This window comes from Ailuropoda melanoleuca, chromosome 7 (genome assembly GCF_002007445.2).
Source record: "Ailuropoda melanoleuca isolate Jingjing chromosome 7, ASM200744v2, whole genome shotgun sequence".
NCBI classification, from domain to species: Eukaryota; Metazoa; Chordata; class Mammalia; order Carnivora; family Ursidae; genus Ailuropoda; species Ailuropoda melanoleuca.
The window spans coordinates 13095848-13114929 of NC_048224.1; the positions used below are offsets into that span (position 1 = coordinate 13095848).

Here is a 19082-nt window from a genome sequence, read left to right on the forward strand (position 1 = left end):
TGCAAATTATATCTCAATTTCCCAAATGGGAAAAAAAAAAGCTAAAAGCTAGTTTTAGGGAAATCCAAATTAAAATGAGAAAAAACAAATCAATACATCAATGTGAAGTCATATCACATGAGCAACATAATGCATCTCAACAAATTCTGATTTGATAAAAAACTTAATCATTTCAGTGGTATTACCAAAAAAGGTAATCGTTAGCATTTATCAAGTGCTTATCTATACATGACGCATTATTCTAAATATTCTCACAGACATATTGCATCTAATCTTCCTAGCCCCCTTATGAGGTACTCTTATCCTATCCCCATTTCATAAATAAGAAAAGTGAACACCACAGAGGCTGAGCAATTTGTAATATTATATAGTCTGTGTCTTTTGCTACATATATACTTTTAAATCCAGTAGCATCTATATGTCAAGTTGATATAATTGTATCTGTATGCCATGTGCGTAGGGCAGCTAAAGATAAATGAGAGATTATTCTTTGCAAGTGTCTAAAATTAAAAAAAAAAAAAAACGAAAATAAGTAAAGGAGTATTTCACTGAAAAAACTTAATTTCTCTTTTCTATTTTATGAACATATTACTCTTCTTTTTCAAATGGTGTCATTCTTCTCTTAAAAAGAAAGTTTAATGAATTTCATATAATCTGGCTTCACATAATTGAAATTATCTTTTTTAGCCACTTCCTCTATAATTAAGGGTAACAAAAGCCAAAATTCCTAGAAGACGAATTTAACTTTTATTTAAAATCATCTAGTGATAGAAGTGTTTATGAGTCTAAATTATTTTAAACATCATTTGTTTAATGGAGGATCTTCAACTGAAAGATTAATGGGTAAAGATTACATACCTTGTTTTTAAAATAAACCTCAATTGGCAAAATGAAACCAGCATACCCAGATTCTTCTACTTTGTAAGGTGGATCTTTGCACACTGAAACATTAAAAAGAGAAAATAAGTGAGAGGAGAATAAAAGACAAAAAGACATTCTTTAAAGAAAAAAAAAAATCCCAGTCTACTATCTAGATCATGCTCAATTTTCACAGCCCTTTGCTAAATCCCCATCTGCATCTCTGACCTATCCTGTACTTCTCCAGAATCTACAATAATTTTCCTAGGTAAAGTAAATCTGTAAGCTATCTGTTCGAATCTTTTGGGGGCATCTCATCACAGTCAACCATGATCATTAATAACTTGACTTCAGTTGCTGTCGCCCTGCCCTAAAGCTTTAGGGAAGCTGAGGATAGCTCCTATGATCCAAAGCTTGAAAGTTTCCTAACAAAAGTACTATCTGTGTCAGGTCTTTGATGTCAATTACCCCATCCTCACACCCCTTACTCTTTGGAGATATCCTGATTTCTATGTCAAAATGCAGCAGGACACCCTCCTTCCTTAGAAAATCCCAAATCCAGAGTCTCCCAATGTTATTGGTGCTCTTAATGTCACTATCCCCAATTCCCCCCCCCAAAAAAAGAATTAGGCAAGACTATTTGGGAAAGTTCTTGGAAAATGAGAGACACTCTCAAGATGCTAAATATGATTTCATACCACTAGAATATCAATTAAATCAAAATCGGTCACAAGCCAACTGAAATTATTCTAGTTAAAACTGCATTTGATAGTATCACAAAGAAGTAAAAAATGGAGATGCTGACCATCAAGGCGACACAGTCCTCTACGTGGCAGTTCAAGTCCTTTGCAGCAGGTCTCCAACCTACCTTTCAGCATACCTCTTTTGTCACCCATCAGTCCTCCTACGCTACATTCAAGTGTACCAACTCCCCCCCAAATACACCCAGCATTTCCCAACTGTGCCCCAACCTCCTGTCATTCCTTCCATCACACTTTGATACTACTGTTAGTATCCTCTCCTAGTTCAAATTCAAATTTCACCACAAATTTTGTGGCCTTTCCAAACCACAAAGTACTACCATCTCTTTTCCTTTTACCCCCTCAAAGCATTCACTGTCTGAATCACCGGTCTGACACTCAACAGAGTTCCCCATTACCATATACTCAGGAATCTCAACTGTAATTTCCTTCCAGTCTTCAAGGACAGAAACAGTTACCTCAGGGAGATAATGAGTGTCAACTGTCAAGGACTTAGGCACACGTGGGTGCCAACCTGGGCTCCACCTAACCAGGCTACCTCTGGTTACTGAAAGTTACTCCAATTCTCTGAACATTGGGTTTTCTTCCAAACAGGGTAAGGATTAAACAGGATGATGTATATGTAAGACACAGCACAGACCTCACACATATAAGCTCTCAAAAAGTGACTGAAGTGAGGCAGGAAATCTAATCCATGAGATATCCAACTGTCATGTAAACTTTTCAGATGAAAATAGAAAGCAGGCACCAAGTAGAGCCCTGGATTTTGATTGTAAGACTCAGGTCCATGGCCCCTGGGCTAAGAATTCATCAGACAGCTTCCATGTCCTTTCCCTTTGAAAGGGAGAACACCATCGGGGTGCCTGGGTGGCTCAGTCAGTTAAGCATCCGACTCTTGGTTTCGGCTCAGGTCATAATCTCCGGGTTGTGAGATAGAGCCCCATGTCTGACTCCACGCTCGGCGTGGAGCCTGCTTAAGATTCTCTCTCTCCCTCTCCCTCAGAGAATGTATCATATACTCAACCGGAAGCATGGCCGTCAAGATGCAAGAAGACTATATATGTGCACGAATTTAAGTGTAAGTTATCTTTCTTCTAGACAATGATGATGATGTACATGAAAGTTGGTCAGACATTCCACAAGCACAACCACGGTTATAAAGAGGTATACTGAAGATAAGATTTTAACACCTGGATGTCTCCTTTAACCCAGCTCAGGAACACGTCCCCAAACGGACATCAAAAGTAAATCAGCAATGAGGAAAATCACCTGACCTTATAAGTGTCTCTAATAAACAAAAATGAAAAAGTGAAACAACTCAGAGTAGCTTTAGTACTGCATCCACTAACCACCTGCCAACCTGTCATGAATATTCAAACATCCTGGACCCTTGGGAGGGGGTATGCCCCAAAAGCACTGAGCTCTCCCCACCTCACCCCAATCAGAAGACTCGTATTACACCCGTGACATTTGCAGACTGCAAACCTGTCTGCCACACGGCAGTTTCAGTGTCCAGGTCGCTGGGGATTAATCATGACAATGTCATCTGAAGGAAGTTTATTCTGTGGGCTGCTGTACATGCCAGGGAAGTTAGAGCTGCTCCTTTATAACCGCTTTTGTTAAATTCATTTTCTCTATTCTGCATGCAAATTGCTTCTATTATAGGAAACAGCTGTTAGTGAGCACATCTTCTGGCTGAAAGTTTGAGATTTTTTTTCCCACCCTCTGAAGGAAATTATTTCTTATATATTAATAGTCCCTAACAGTCTGGTTTATAAGAAACTATTTACCAATGCATACCTCAATTACTTTTAAATGCAGTATTTTCATAAATAACAATAAACGATGTCGGTAGAGCACCCTGAGTTCTTAATTAGAAGCAAACAATAGAAACTTTTAATACACACTAAACACGCCAGAAAATCTGCAGCAATACACATATAAACTTACAGTCCCAATCTGAAAAAAGCCAAATCAGGCGAAGTAGTTTATTTATTTATTCAAGTATCTTATAACCTAAATCATTAACATGAGTTTCTAACCTAGTTCTTAAGAAGAAACAGGAGTTCAAACTAAGAAACATTTAGCCAGGGATAGCACATTAGACATAAAGCAATTATTGTTAAACTAACAGGACCACCTTTGGGACCACCTTTGGGACCTCCTTGTGTCACTCAGCAACACTTCTTCATTAAGAACCCCTGTTCCATCATCACTGATGCCACTGTGTCACCTTCATACAATCTAAGCACCCTAAACCCTTCAACTCATTCTTCCTCTCAATTGTTTGAGAATCAGATAATCTTAAAATCTATGTAATAAAAGTCTCAGAAGTGATTAAAGGGACGTGCATCTTTGGAAAGCCATCAAATTTTTTTAGGTGACAGTAAAGTGGGAGGATTAACATCCATTCTTTAAACTATGCAAATTAATTCAGTAGAAATCACTGGAAGGTCTCACTCCTGTCAAAATCCAGCCCAGATGTTAGCTCTTTTAGGATGTCTCCCTCGTTCGTCTTCTAAGCTCAGGTTGCGCTTATCACGTGAGTGCATTTATCAGACTGGCAAGATAACATTCAGTCACACCTTTCAGACTCCTCCACTAGACTGAGCCCCTTGAGGTCAGCAACCCCATTATTACTCATATCTGTAACTGCGGGCATTAACACTGAGCCAAGTAAAGGAACAAATGTTTGTTGTATAGAATTTTTAAAGACGCATGCCATGCTTCACTGATTTACCATTGCTAAAGAAGCTGTTTTCCAGGAGCACTCGAATTCCTCTCCAAACTCCCACTCCCTACAATCAACATGAACTTTTAAAAATGCGTAGAGGTGACAGAAAGTGTTCCACAGAGGAGCCTTCTCCCGAAAGCAGAGTACTCAACATGGAACTGGTTTTAATTCTGATAGTACCAGACTTCAAGAAACTGCATTAACAAATTGAGCCGGAAGATTCCCAGTGTCATTTTGAAACTAACATTATGGAGCCATAAATAACACGTCCTTGCTCCTCTCCTTCCACACACTACTGCTCACGTATTCCAAGGCTCTAACTCAAAATGTTCTCTTCCCAAGTGATCACATGTACCCTGAAGGTCTACCAGCACACAACACTCAGGCCTGAGAGAACAGCCCAAGGTGTGCATAAATAATGAGTAATTGTGGTTTTTTTCCTAAGACAGCTTCTCAAAAGTAGGCACACTCCCCATATACATATGCAGTACAATGCTAGCTATATCCATTGGTCATTAACCTATTTAAGTTGAGCAAAAAATGCCCACAAGAAAGGAAAACACACGAAGGGGGGGGGGAAGGTCGTATTTTGGTTAACATGGAATAAGTCAAAATCTTACTCATCACCTGAGATTTTTAATATTCTTCATTTAGGAGAAAACGGTTTCAAAAAAAACCCTGTGCTTGGTACAGGGAAAAAATGTTTCTTAGATGAATAAATAAATTTGTGTTATCATAAAGTTCATATACAGACACAATAAATAAACTTAAAAGATCCCATTGTTGGGGCGCCTGGGTGGCACAGCTGTTAACCATCTGCCTTTGGCTCAGGGCGTGATCCCGGCGTTATGGGATCGAGCCCCACATCAGGCTCCACTATGAGCCTGCTTCTTCCTCTCCCACTCCCCCTGTTTGTGTTCCCTCTCTCACTGGCTGTCTCTATCTCTGTAAAATAAATAAAATAAAATCTTAAAAAAAAAAAAAGATCCCATTGTTAACCACTTAAAGAAAGAAAGAAAAAGAAAAAGTAAAGAAACTCTTACAGATTCAGAAGACCCTCATTTAAAACTTAAAAAAAAAAATACCACTAGGCAATAGTTTTTTCCCTAATCCTCATGAAAACAGCTGGTAGATTCCTCTCCAGTCTGTTTGCTTAGACACTATGATTTATGCCCATCCAAATACTTTTGTTCAGGACATGGCCCAGCTGACCATTGATAATTATTGGTTTTACTTTATTTACGGTGCAGAACCCTTCAGGAAGGAACCACACTGAACTCTATATATAGACTGGTTATTACCAATGCTTTGTGCTAAATGCCCCTTCCAGTTTGAGCATTTTGTACTCCTTCCCTTCCTGCTTGAGTTCTGTCATTGCAGAGCTCCCAAGAAACAGGGGGCTGCCTGGCCCACTTCTCTGCCTTCAACTGTCCCGTGTGAGCATTAAGAAGTCTAGGGTTAGCATCTAGCAGTCTGAACACCTAACTGCCATTGAACGTGGTGGCCTCTGAACTTGTGACATTTTGAAAAGAGCAAAAATCAACAGTTGGGTTTTGTTTTTGTTTTTGTAAGCATACACACACACACAGGAACACACAAAAAAGGTTCCGCCACTGCTTCTATTCATCCCATTTCAAAACAGGTATTTATAAACGGCAAAAAATATTTTCCCCCTTTGGGCCACTTCCTCATTTCCCTGAAAAAACAACGAAAGCTAACATCAGGCAACTTTCAAGTTCCATTGTTGAGGTTTTTACCTTGTTATGGTGGTGGTTGTTTTTAATTCAAAAGCAATTCTAAAAACCCAACTGCTTCATATGCAAAAAAGAACTGTGGCCACACAAGATAAATGTCCAATTAACTTTCACAAACTTTTTTTAAAAATCTTACTTATTTAAGACAGAGACAGAGAGAGTGACAGAGAGCAAGGTGGGGAGGAAAGGGAGAAGCAGGCTCCCCACTGAGCAGGGAGCCCGATGCGGGGCTCAATCCCAGGACCCTGAGATCATAACCTAAGCAGAAGGCAGACGCTTAACCAACTGAGCCACCCAGGCGCCCCAACTTCCACAAACTTTTAAGAAACAAGCTGGATACAATTAGCTAACTGGACAGACGTGGAACACTGTCCACCTCTTCAGGATTCACCACTCAAGGACCAACTCAAATACCACCTCCTCTGGAGAGCGTTCTGCCAATATTGTAAAACAAAAATGGTAGTTTCCCTCTTCTGGGTTTAACCTCTCTTCTGGTTGATCCTATTAGCTAGTCCTATTGTATAAGCTACTATCAAGCTCCATCCTCACCCTGATTTAACTCTATGTTCCCAAGAGCTATAGCTAAGCCTCTAGCCACTTCTCATATCTTATGAAATGGAGTTGGGACAATGAAACATAACTTTAGTATGAACTTCAAAGTAAGAGATGGAGCAAGCTTGGCAGTTGAGAAGAAAGGCCTGGATGGCAAGCAAAGTATGAGCAAAGGCATTAGGAAAGTTCAACAGCATAATGGAGCAGTCACTATAAGCGGAAATGCAGAAAATGATGAAGAAAAAACAGATAATATGGATAAAGTTATACTTCTATGGAGAACCTCATACCACACATACTCAGAAAGCCCAGGTGGGCAAAAAATGGATTATATATATAAAAAAAAAAAGAGGGATCATTAATTTTGAAATGTTACAGAGAACTCCTAGATTTGGAAAAAGAATTCAAGACTCCAAACTGGCCATGTTGAAAAAATCTTAATGGTGAACATAAAAATGACTTCATTTGTTAGTAACTTGGAATCTTTACTTATAGACTTAGAATATTCCTAGCCTCTCTCTCCAGAGGGGGAGAAAAGGGGAGGATTTTTTTTTAATATATGCACATTTTTAGCTTTCAGAGCAGTTACGTCATTACAGTCAGCAAAGCCATCTAACAGAGGTTAATTCAATACATTTCACCTACAGAGAATGTAACTGTGATGTTAAAACAAGTGTGCCTTCATGATCGTTTCTTTAAGGAATGTATAACAAACGAGCCAACAAAATACAAAAGTTGCCCCAAATAAGACAACATTATGAATTGTTAGGAAATACTAAATATAAATACTCAATCTTACATCTTTCACTAAAATTGATAGTACTTCTATGAACTTGCCTCACAATAACTCAGTGTATGGCACTGCTTCAAAAACTGGCCTAGTGGAAATATATTTCCAGGCTAATCTGACAGGAAACAGCAAAAGTATATCTTCAGAGAAGCTGCAACTTAGGACAACCCTAATTCCTTCATTGAGAATTATTCAAATGGAAAAATCTTGAGATTCCTTTCTCAAAGATGACCATCATTTTTAAAGTTAAACCTTGGGGACACCTGGGTGGTGCAGTAGCTTAAGAATCCAACTCTTGGTTTCAGCTCAGGTCATGATCTCAGCCATGAGATCAAGCTCACCATGGAGTCTTCTGGAGCCTCTCCCTCCCCTCTGCCCCTCTCCCACCAAACGGGGTGTGTGTGTGTGTGTGTGTGTGTGTGTGTGTGTGTGCGCGCGCGCGCACACACTTGCGTGCATGTTCTCTCAAATAAATAAATCTTTAAAAAAAAAAGTTTAAAGTTAAACCTTGGACACAATATTTTTCAGAATACCATATTTCAGAAGGTCCATCTAGAAAAGCAACATTAGTACAAGGAAAATTGGTCTTCTTTAAAAGTAACTAAGAACCTCTCAGTATCTAGCAGAAGCATCTTCATTTCAGTGTGTATTACCACATCAAAAAGCTGGCCATCAGAAACACTGTTTCCCTTTTATGGCTTTTTATTATTTAACCAAATATCTAAGGAGCTATTGAAGAATCACATTTCCTAAAATAACCACCTCATGACTTCTGCATGTAGCAGAAGTAAACAACCCTTGGGACAGCCTCTGGCATCAAAGTTTTACCCAGTTTTACCCCATGTTTTACACTTGGCCCAGCTGTCACTAAGCCTGGTGCTGCTTTTTATTTAAAGGAGGAAAAAGGAGGCACCTGGGTGGTTCAGTTGGTTAAACATCTGACTCCTGGTTTCGGCTCCAGTCGCGATCTCAGGGTTGTGAGATCAAGCCCCACATGGGGCTGGCTCTGCACTCAGTGGGGAGTCTGCTTGAGATTCTCCCTCTCCCTCTGCCCTCCCCGCCCACCCAACCCCCATCCCGCACTCACTCGCTAGCTCTCTCTCAAATATATAAATCTTTTAAAAAACAAAATAAAAAGGGGGGAAAGAGATGTAACGTCTTTGCTTATAAAATTATCCTATTTTCTCATTCATACTAATTCAGTTTTTCTCAAGAATATTAGCCTAATTCATTCAAGCTAACAGGAACCATATAATCATAGGGCTACAAAGATACGGCGGAATTCTTGCTCTCGAGCAGATGACAATCTAGCCAGAGACACTGTTGCCTGAGTACATACTCTATGCCTGAGAAAAGACAGAGTAATGAACACAACTGACATGACCTCTGCACATATTAAACTTACATCCAGTGATGAGAGACAGGTTGGGCAAGGAGGAAAGAGGGAACACCCACCAAGAAAATATTGAGAAAGTATTGCGTAACAAGTGCTATGGTGGGAGATGAAGCAGGCTGGTGTGAGGAGAATGGAGAGCTCCTTTTTATTTTACATTAGTATTCCCTTCTCTGAGGAGGTGACCTTTAAGCTGAGACCGCTGTTGGATCAGGAGGAAACAAGTGCTATTTATGTTGCTTAGAGAGGAAGTTATGAAAACAACCTAAGGAAAGTCTGTCCTTACTGTTAGCCTCCAGGGCAGCTTAGCCCCTCACCTGGATTTTCTAACTGAGGTGAAGGCACTTCCTCCTTCCTCAACATCGCCTGCTTGGACTTCTCTTCCATCCTGAATTCACTATTTAACACTCACATAGGTTCGGCTATTCTGATTTCACAACCTTATTACTCCAATCTTACATTCTCCCAATGCTACAAATTTCCAAGAAAACATCATATCTACTTATAAAAATCTTCATTATGATTCTTCGTTGTGAAGGTTTTATTGGTATCAATCTTGGGAATTGTATTACCTAATCTTAAGTGATATATACATACATACAAATATATGTAATATATATGTGTATATATATTTAAATCTTTTCTTGAAATCTCAGAATTCTTACATGCAGTACAGAAGGAAGTGTCTAGACTAAGGAACACCAGCCTTAAAAAGCAGTGGATTTTAAATGCAATTTGAGAAAAAGAAAGATCGCAAATGAAAAGCTGTCTACTCAAGGGGAGGGAAACCGCACTACAAGGAAAACAATCACATGAGTCAGGAGAGAAAGGAATACAAGAGTGATGCCATTCAAAATAAGTTACAATTTTCTCAAACACATAGATACTCTTTTGAAAGGGATACTTTAACTGAAATAAAAAATGTTCCTTTAATAAGTGCACAGTGTATAAGAGCCACTTTGAAATGTGTTGCCCCGTTTTCTTGTACAGCATACAATTCCATTTTCAATACCTGCTTAATTCATACTTGCTAATTAATTTTTACTTTATCCCCTTCAGTAGGAAAAACAAATGCATCCAGGGAAGGAATGAAAACTGTTCTAACTTCAGAGGGAGGGTTAGGGACAAGATTTCTTTTCAACACCTTGTAGACTCTACTTTGTTCTTCAGTTTAGCATTTGGCACAGAGAGAGCCTATCCAAAGAATCTTAATTGATTTAAGCTCCATTAGATATTACAAATGAAGACCGAATGAGGGTGAAGCTCATACAGTGGCAATGGTTTAAACCTTGTGCATACAGGAATGTGGTTCCTGTCTAGCCTGACGATCTTTCTATCTCCTCAAATAGACCAGGGAAATTTTCTATCACCACCCTTCTAAGGCAAGGATTTTCGAACTATGGTTCCAGGAATCCCTACAGCCCTGTAGTGTATATTGCTTTCACAAAAGCAATAAGGTGTTTGTCCCAAACAATGAAAATTTAAACAGCCTAAGGACCAATCCTGAGTTTTAGATACAGTATTAGGGTCCCTTTGGGATCATGTGAGGGGGAAGAAGAAAAAGTGACTCACTGCAAACAAAATTTGACACTACTGTTTAAAAGTACATTAGAAAAATTAACCTATATCATTAAAGTCAATCTTCTTTTACAGAGTATGATTTTTTGCTTGCTCCTACGATACATGGTAGTGATCTACTATTTTCTGCCTATGCTGACTATAAAAGTGGGCTACATCGATTTCTCAGTTTGATTTGTAGCTCTAACATGTCTTTGGGCTAAACAGAAAGAGACAAGAACAGGAGAAAAACAGCTCCTACTCTTCTTTGTAGGCCAAATTTTACAAAATACCTTCTGATTAACAAATGCAGTGCTAATTGCATGGCACCTCTCATGGTCTCTGAAATCCAGGAATTACTTAGAGGAGGAAACAGTACAAATATAAATGAAAGAGAAATCAGAAGCGACTCACAAAAACTATTAATAGCCAGTATTCCAGATAAGAACTCACAAACTGAAAAGCTTAAGGGACAAACCAGGGAGCAGCAGAGACAGTCAGTCATTGGTTTAATTTTGGCTTGTTTAAAGAAAGTGGGTATGATAGTGTCCCCAAAAACAGGAAGAAAAGAGCACTGGAATGACTAGGAGTGATTCTAGAAAACGCTAATGAGGAAAAGATTAAAGTACAAACTGGCATGTTTGAGACACCCGCCACTGGATGGGTAACTGAATTAGGTATTTCTTCATGGCTCCTTTCAATCTTGAGATACTAAACAGTTTTCTAAAAGGAAGGTTAAAAAAAAAACTGGATATTGGTAAAGAATTTGGGAGCCAATGACTAGTAGCTTTAATCTCATTTGGAAATAACAGAGAATCACTTACTCTTTTGAGAACAGAAAGAAGGTATCCAAATAATGCACAAGGCACACTGACCATTGCTCCAAATAAACCAAGGAGAATGGGAAGTGAAGAAAATTGGGACGGAGTACGACGGAAGAGGAGGAAAAGAAGGCTAAAGGTTAAAATGCCACCATACCCCAAATATAAGCACGATGAAAGTTCTCAAGGATACTGCTGAAGCTTACTGTATGAATCATAAAAGTGTTTACTAACTTAAACCACAACAGGCCGCATTTCGTGGCAAAGGAAATTGTATGTAACGTGGAGACAGAGCTTAGCTGTCAAGAGCCAGAGCTTTTAAGAAGCTCTTTGGTTCAGATTCCACCTTGGACCCACACATAATACATTCTGTTCTCTCAGTTATAAAAATGGAGCTAAAGTGATTACCTACATCATATAGCTCCTTAAGCTTTAAGAGAGTATTCATGCTAAAGACATAAGTGAGATAATCCCTATAAAGCTTCTGACACTTTCTGGAAACTAGAAATCATCCAGTTACCTAACAGCAATCAAATTCAAACTGTAAGCATTAGAGAACTCATTTTGGACTGCTGCAAAAATCTGCCACCCCCCAAAAAACAAATATAATCTAAATATACATATTTACATATAAATATACATATTTATAATCAGTTTAATTAAACATTCTTAGACCTGGTTTTATTGCTGGCCTTCCAGGTTCTGGACAGAGATAAACAAAAAAAAAGAAAATCTTCTTCTTTTTGGAACTCTTCCAGCTCAATCCATCGCTAACAGTACTAGCAGTCGGTCCACACTGCCCACCCACTTCGAACTCCTAAAGCTCTAGTGAGGGCGCACTGTGAAAAAGGCAGTAAATAAAGCTTCCAACGTTGTGTATTACAAAACAGCAACACAAAGATACTGCAATAAAACAAACAAGTAGAAAATAGAGATGTAGGCGCGCCTGGGTGGCTCAGTCAGTTAAGTGTCTGCCTTCTGCTCAGGGTCCTGGGATCGAGCCCCGCGTCGGGCTCCCTGCTCAGCGGGGAGCCTGCTTCTCCCTCTCCCTCTGCCTACAGCTCCCCCACTTACGTGTGTACTCTTTTTTTCTCTCTGTCAAATAAATAAATAAATAAAATCTTTTTAAAAGACACACACAAAAGAAAGAAAAGAAAATATACTCTGAATTTGAGTCCTGTGGTGTAGCAAAAGAAAAATTAGCAAGGAGTCAAGACACAGGGTTCTGGCTCCATTTCTACCCCAAACTCACTATATGACCTTCGGAGAGTCCCTCTGACCGCTTGCTCCAAACCCTCCCTGGTCACACGAGGAACCATTCCACTTCAGAGGTGGCTTCCACAACTAAAATTCCAGTATTCCAACGACAAGTCCTAATGTGCTGCTACTTTTTTTTTTTTTTAAGATTTTACTTATTTATTGACACAGAGAGAGAGCAAGCAGGGGAAGCAGCAGGCAGAGGGAAAGGGGGGAGCGGGCTTCCAGCTCGAGCGGACTCCCTGCTGAGCAGGGAGCCCCATGTGGGGCTCGATCCCAGGACTCTGGGATCACGACCTGAGCCAAAGGCAGATGCTTAACCATCTGAACCCCACAGGCGCCCCCTAACGTGCTACCTCTATCTGAACTTGAAGGCAACGGCATTGTCCTCTTAAGTATCGTTGCTTAAGCATAAACCATCTATCAGTTAAACACCTCATCTGCTATAACACAATCAGGAAAGTGGAACAAAACAAGCAAAAGAACAATAAAACCAAAACAAAGACCCAGAATCACACAAAATTTTTTTTAAATATTTCCTGGTAAAGCCTTTTTCTTAAAGCAGAACTTTATTTTTATTAGACCAATAAATAAGTGAATATTTAATTTCCTTAACGGAGGCTGTCCCATTCCCCCCCAAAAAAATCTATAAATTAGATTTTCATCTTCTTGTTTCCATTTCAATTATGAAGTCAGATTAAATCCACCAAGTAAGACCCTGTTTTACATGTATAAACCAAACTAGAAATTTGATTCCTCAGGATCTTGATACAATTTAGTTATAGCAGCACATCAACTCAAGTATTAAGGAATGAAAGATCAGAACATACGGCAGCATTTATGAGAAACACCATGCTCTTAGAAAGCTAAAGTAAGAAATTAAATCAACTGTTTGCGTATTAGGAATAGCACATTATGTAAAAAGCCCTTGAGTGTTATGATTTTACTATATATTGCACTTGTAACACTCTTGTTCTTAATCACACTGAAACATATTACATTGCTTTTTCAATGGCATGCACCGTAATACAATGCACTCAATCTTAATAGTATTCCAGAGCAGCATGCCCATATGAAAGATAGGTTGATGAATAGGTTTATGCCCTATTCAAGGAGATGAAACAGCTCAATAGAAAGATTAAATAAGGCTCCTGCCAGTGGTTGAATCTTAAAGTCAAAGAGAAGAACACAACTCAAACCAAATGTTACAGGCAAAGGTCAAACAAGAGAATAATTAAGACCCTAACTTGAAGAGCTCGCTAATGTTCATTCATTCAGTGTAAATCAGAAGAAAAATTCCTCCTCTTAAAGTGTGATCGTACTAAGTTTCACTGAGTCAGTTCCAAAAGATAAATTATAAAACTGAATGAAGGTGAGCTGCGTCCCAAAACAACCTTTACAGGGAACTGCTCCTCTTATGAAACTAATGAAGCTTGCATGCAAAATTACACGGTAAAATCATTAATATCACCCTTCTAAAATTAATCCTAGATTTATTAAATATCAAATATTAATAGAAATATAGTTTGCTAAGAGCCTTTCAGTTCATTTTGTTGTGGAATTCTATTATAGCCTAATTCATATATATATATATAAAGATCAAGTTTACAAAGGGTAAACTAGCAATTTATGTTTCCAGAGTACTTTTTCTGTTTATTGACTTCAATGTCCAGCCACCAGTCCCAACCCATTCTAACAGGGGATCGAATTAAATGGGTGGTATTTCTCTCCATGTAAACATACTACTTACACAATGGAAATACTAACTCAGCTATAAGAAAACTTGGGTGAGTTATAAAATAGTGCTAAAACAATAGGAAAAAGAAAAGTTGCTTATCATGCTTGTAAATATTTTGGAAGCATTATAATCCCATCTGGAGAAAAACCTGGTTTATTTAAATTTATCATAAGACAACAGGTACATCTGTGTTTTATAAAAGTCATTCTCCTCATGTGCGGTCATATCCTACGTGGAAAACCCACTGTCTCATTTAGTTTCTCTTCCAAATGGTCAAATTTTTTGGACAATAACATCTAATTAGGATGGCACATAAATGAACTAAGTAAATCGTGTGAATTAATACACACATGCTTGTATCGTGCCCATGGAGCAAATACAATCAACCAGAAAAGGACCACCAAAAAATCAAACAAGCTTTTCCTACTCTATTAACTCCTTTTCCTTGTAATTCTATTTGCATGAAGAAATGCTTAGAGAGAAACTCTAAGTCCATCTGACCATAGTCTGGGGTCAGGGAGGGTGGAAACTAAACAATATAACTTGAAATATCACAAAAAGAAGTGTTTAATGTTTTAAAATGATGATTTATTTATAAATAAATACAACTGCTCTCATACATACCCCTACCCCTCCAGATAAACACGTACCATACACTGCAAAGAAGTCATTTTCTTTTCTACTTATGACAAAGAGCAGTAAGATATTTAAAGACAGAAAATTTCAAATAATTTCTTCCTTAGAGATAATAATAAAGGTATGATTTATTTAACACCTTTCACCAAGTCCCTGAAAGATCGCTGATGTCACATAAATCCATAATGTAAGGAAATAAGTAGCCCAAGAACCCTGCCAGCCACCCCTTTTCACAGATGGAATATGACAACTTAAGCAATTTACCCAGAGGTCAGGGAGCTAATTCCTGGCATTCAATCAATACATATTTATTAATGGCTTCTATGCCCAGCACTCTGTGCTGGATGCTTGGATGAAAAGTTACTTTCTTCTTTGTGCTTATTTGTGCCTTCTCATTACTATAATAAAAAAAAATGTTTAAAGCAATAACGTGATGCCGAATGAAGTTAAGAGAAATTCAGAGAAGAGCAAGGTTTCTAGAATTTGAAATATTTAAAAGTCAAGGAGAACTGAGATCAAGTTTTCTACTTATGTATACCTTCCACTATACACCTTTTCCAATGGGGGGAAAAAAACACCCAATATGTTCATAGTTGAATTCTGTAGAGAAACCAGATTTAGAGCTAGCAAATCTGTGTTCTCTGCCTGGCTCTGACATTTCCTAGCTCGAGTAACTAACTTTAGGCATGTTACATAACTTCTTTCTACCCCAGATTCTTCTATCCCTAAAATAACAAAAAGCATCACTGTGCACATCCAATGTAGTATTTTAGGTATGTTACAAGAAAATCATTTTCTAAATGCTAAATGCCTACCAAACATTAGTCTTAACACATGACTATTTTGCCAACAGTTATGCATACTTCCACTAAATGGAGTCAAAGAAAAGATGCCATTTAGCTAAAGTTTCTGTGTAACCAAGAGGTAGGTGTTAGACATTAAAAATACAGTCCCCGACCTTAAGAACACCTCCCACCATTTTATGGGTATAGGACTCCTACAGGATGTGGATATTATGCTCCATCACCAATAAAGCAAGGAACCTGAAGATCTAAAAAAAAAAAAAAATTAGGATAACACGATTCTGCTAAACTATTAAGATTAAATTAATGATCTAAATTTGAAAGTTTCTTTGACAAATATGGTTTACTAGGACTTCATATTTTAGTTTAACACTTCTGTCCTCACTGCATGGCTTTTAATCCCAGCTTCATTTAGATAATGTGTTGTGGCTACCAAAACGTATGTTTCTAGAGATTTGTTTAGATATTAAAAACCGCAATATTATTTAACTCTATTAGGATTTTCATTTGCCTTAAATTTATTGAGGTAACAAAAACTATATTAATAAGCTAATAAGCAAATTTTTCAAGTCACTAATGGATTTTTGTGGGGTAGATTAATCTTCTGTGATTCCCAGCATCACTACCTAATTATTTGCAAAACAAGTGTGTTGGTAGCCCTTCACTGACTCCTTTCACAAGCATTGCACTTGTTACACACCAGGACTAAAAATAAGCATGAATAAAATAAGTGCTTATCCTCAAAGAAATCATAGTTAGGTATTTTGGGTCCAGATCTCTAAATTTCAACTTAAGCCCCCTCCCCACCCATCCCCAGATTGTAACAGTAAATGAAAGCGCACCACCTAGTAGCAATAATTCATTTTCTGGATGGAACAAAGATCTATGGTTTTAGACTATCCATAGAGAAACCACATGCATGTTTCTAACGTTGCAGTTCTTATTAAAAGAAAAACTGTGCTCAAGCTATAATACAAATGCCAAGTAAGCCAAATTAAGAAATACATTAAGTTCTAAACATAACATTTCCTTAATATTAGTTCAGTAACTTAATGACAATTCGATCTTCTAGTCAACCAAAAGTCAGAAACCCTCACTAACAAACTTCAATTCTTTCCATTCTCTGTGGTGTTACTAACACAAGGAGAAGGAGCGGGGGGGAGAAGAAAGAAGGAAAAGAAGAAAAAAAATCTTAGCTAAAGCTCCGTTAGTTTAATTACAATAGAGCAGTGGTCTCTGGATCAGCAACGTGAACATCACCTGGGAAACTCGTGAGAAATGCCAGTTCTCCGTCTCTACCCCAGACCTCTTGAATCAGAAACGCCAGGGTACGTGGGCCCCAAGGATCAATCTTTCAGGCAATCTGACGCCTGCTCACGTGTAAAAGCTGCTGCCCTAGAGATGGTCTCACACACTCACCCTCGTCCAAGCAGAGTGGTTCTCTCTGTCTGTGATTCAGTTGTTTTCACTGCTTCAGTTACACAAGCTGTTTCTTCCTCCACCAATTGGGTAAATTACTTCCCTCATCCCATAAATTACACCATTTTCTAAAACGTCACTATTTTTGAAAGGACTGAAGGACTGTGTATAATTATCCCCTAAAATTTTTTTCCAACACTATTCAAATAATACAAAAATTCTTAAGACGCCTGGTTTCACCAACTGTATTTGGGGGAAAAAAAAAAACAGAACGAACGACAAAACAAAATTCTCAAGAGTAAGCTTATGATTCTTAATGTGATAATAGCACGAAAGGTAGGTCTGTTTACTGCTCATACAGATCCTGCCTAGGAAAACATGGACAAGGAACTTTCTAAACATCAGAAACTAAACAACAGTTGCTTTTCATTGGTTGGCAAGGAGTAGGGCTGGATCCAAAATTCAAGCCTAATCCACCAGATAATATGCAAACTTTTCCCATAAGAAATGTCAAGAACAGAGTAATCCCATAATGTCACTGCTATGAAAACCATAATCCCAAAAAAATAAAAAAGCAAAAAAGAACAAAAACCCAACTGTGCTAATAAATGCAAAGAGCAAAGTAGCTGCAGGCTGTTTAACACTCATGGACTCAAAGCCTGGCCCATGTACAACAATGAAGCACAATACATAAATAATTATTGTGCAACTTGCAAATTACTACTGTACTTTCTAGTCATTGCATAAGTAGAATTTATTGTACTACGCTCTTGACGTCTGTTCCTAGAAGGCTAGAGATGATGCCCAATAGAAGTGTCAAATGCCTAAAGACATGGAATAAAGTTGATTCCTTTAACTGATGATAAAATAACCAGCCCCTTGACACACGGGGAATCTGACCTTGCTGCAGCTGCTTCTGATTTGCAAGTGTTGGCTGGGAGTATCTTTTTCTGTCTCTTGGCTCCTAAACTTGCAATATATCATTTCTGAGGACCTTGACATTATTTCTATAACTCTTTAATTATTGGACTGATTTGAAACAAAAGATTCCTCAGTAACTTAAACTCAAGACCACACAGAAACTTTTATAATAACCTACTTAAATAAATGAGTTGAGTAAATTGAAGAAGGGGGTTTGGAGGAGTGGTAAAGAGCTTGCATCTGTTATAATGTAAATGCTAGCTAAATTTAGAAGGCTAGAACACCTTGACAATTAGCTTTGGGTAGATATTAATGACCAAATGTAGCTGTGAGCACTTTCATTTTCAATGACTAACTGACCCACAAGTTGTATTTATTATACTAAGCCAATTATTTGTCAAGTCCTTGCTTATAAATGTACCTACCGTATCTTGCCAGTCTGGTTCCTGTACATGAATGTTCTCACTCATATTCTACAAGCCTCAGTCTACCCCCAAAACCTTCTGCCTTCATTTAGGAAAGACCTTGAGCACCACATCTTAGCTTCTTTGCCATCCTGATTTCATTTCATCTTACACAGCCTCCTCTCTGATCTAGTTGTTAGCTCAAGAAGACAGTGCCCTACAAGCACTTTGACCAAATAGGGGGAAAAAAGCAGACCAAATAACTGTCCTAGGACTCTAATTTATTGAGAGTAATTTTCTCCCACAGCTTGTAAAGGGATTCTGAAGGCAACAACCATGAAAAGCACTTTAAATAAACATACTCATTTGCAAGAAAATGTTCTAACTATTTCTATTCTAAATCCCATCCGGACTTGTTGAATATTTTTAAATGGTCGATAGGTGCAGAGAACAGTGTTCTAGCCAATGGAGGCCTTTATTGTCATAAGTCAGTATCCGAGACTTGTGGCTGACCTAGAATAACTTGATTCTATGAATTCACCAAAAGACTATGAGCTTTTTATAATGGCCACTTATCAAGCCAAAGCTTTGAGGCTACTTGACATTATAAAGCAATGGCAAGAGAAAAGGAACAGAAAGAATGAAAAATCCATTGCCTTAAGAGTTGATTCATGCATTTTAAAG

General features: G+C 38.2%; 1 protein-coding gene across 3 annotated transcripts in view; it reads right to left on the reverse strand.

The window, feature by feature from the left end:
- The window catches only part of MLLT3 (MLLT3 super elongation complex subunit), a 271751-nt gene that overhangs the window by 120106 nt on the left and 132563 nt on the right, over positions 1-19082 (reverse strand). For all 3 annotated transcript variants that reach the window (XM_034663972.1, XM_034663970.1, XM_034663971.1), the window contains exon 3: positions 859-941. In XM_034663972.1, the coding sequence (XP_034519863.1) occupies positions 859-941 (83 nt within the window). The remainder of the gene's footprint in view (positions 1-858; positions 942-19082) is intronic.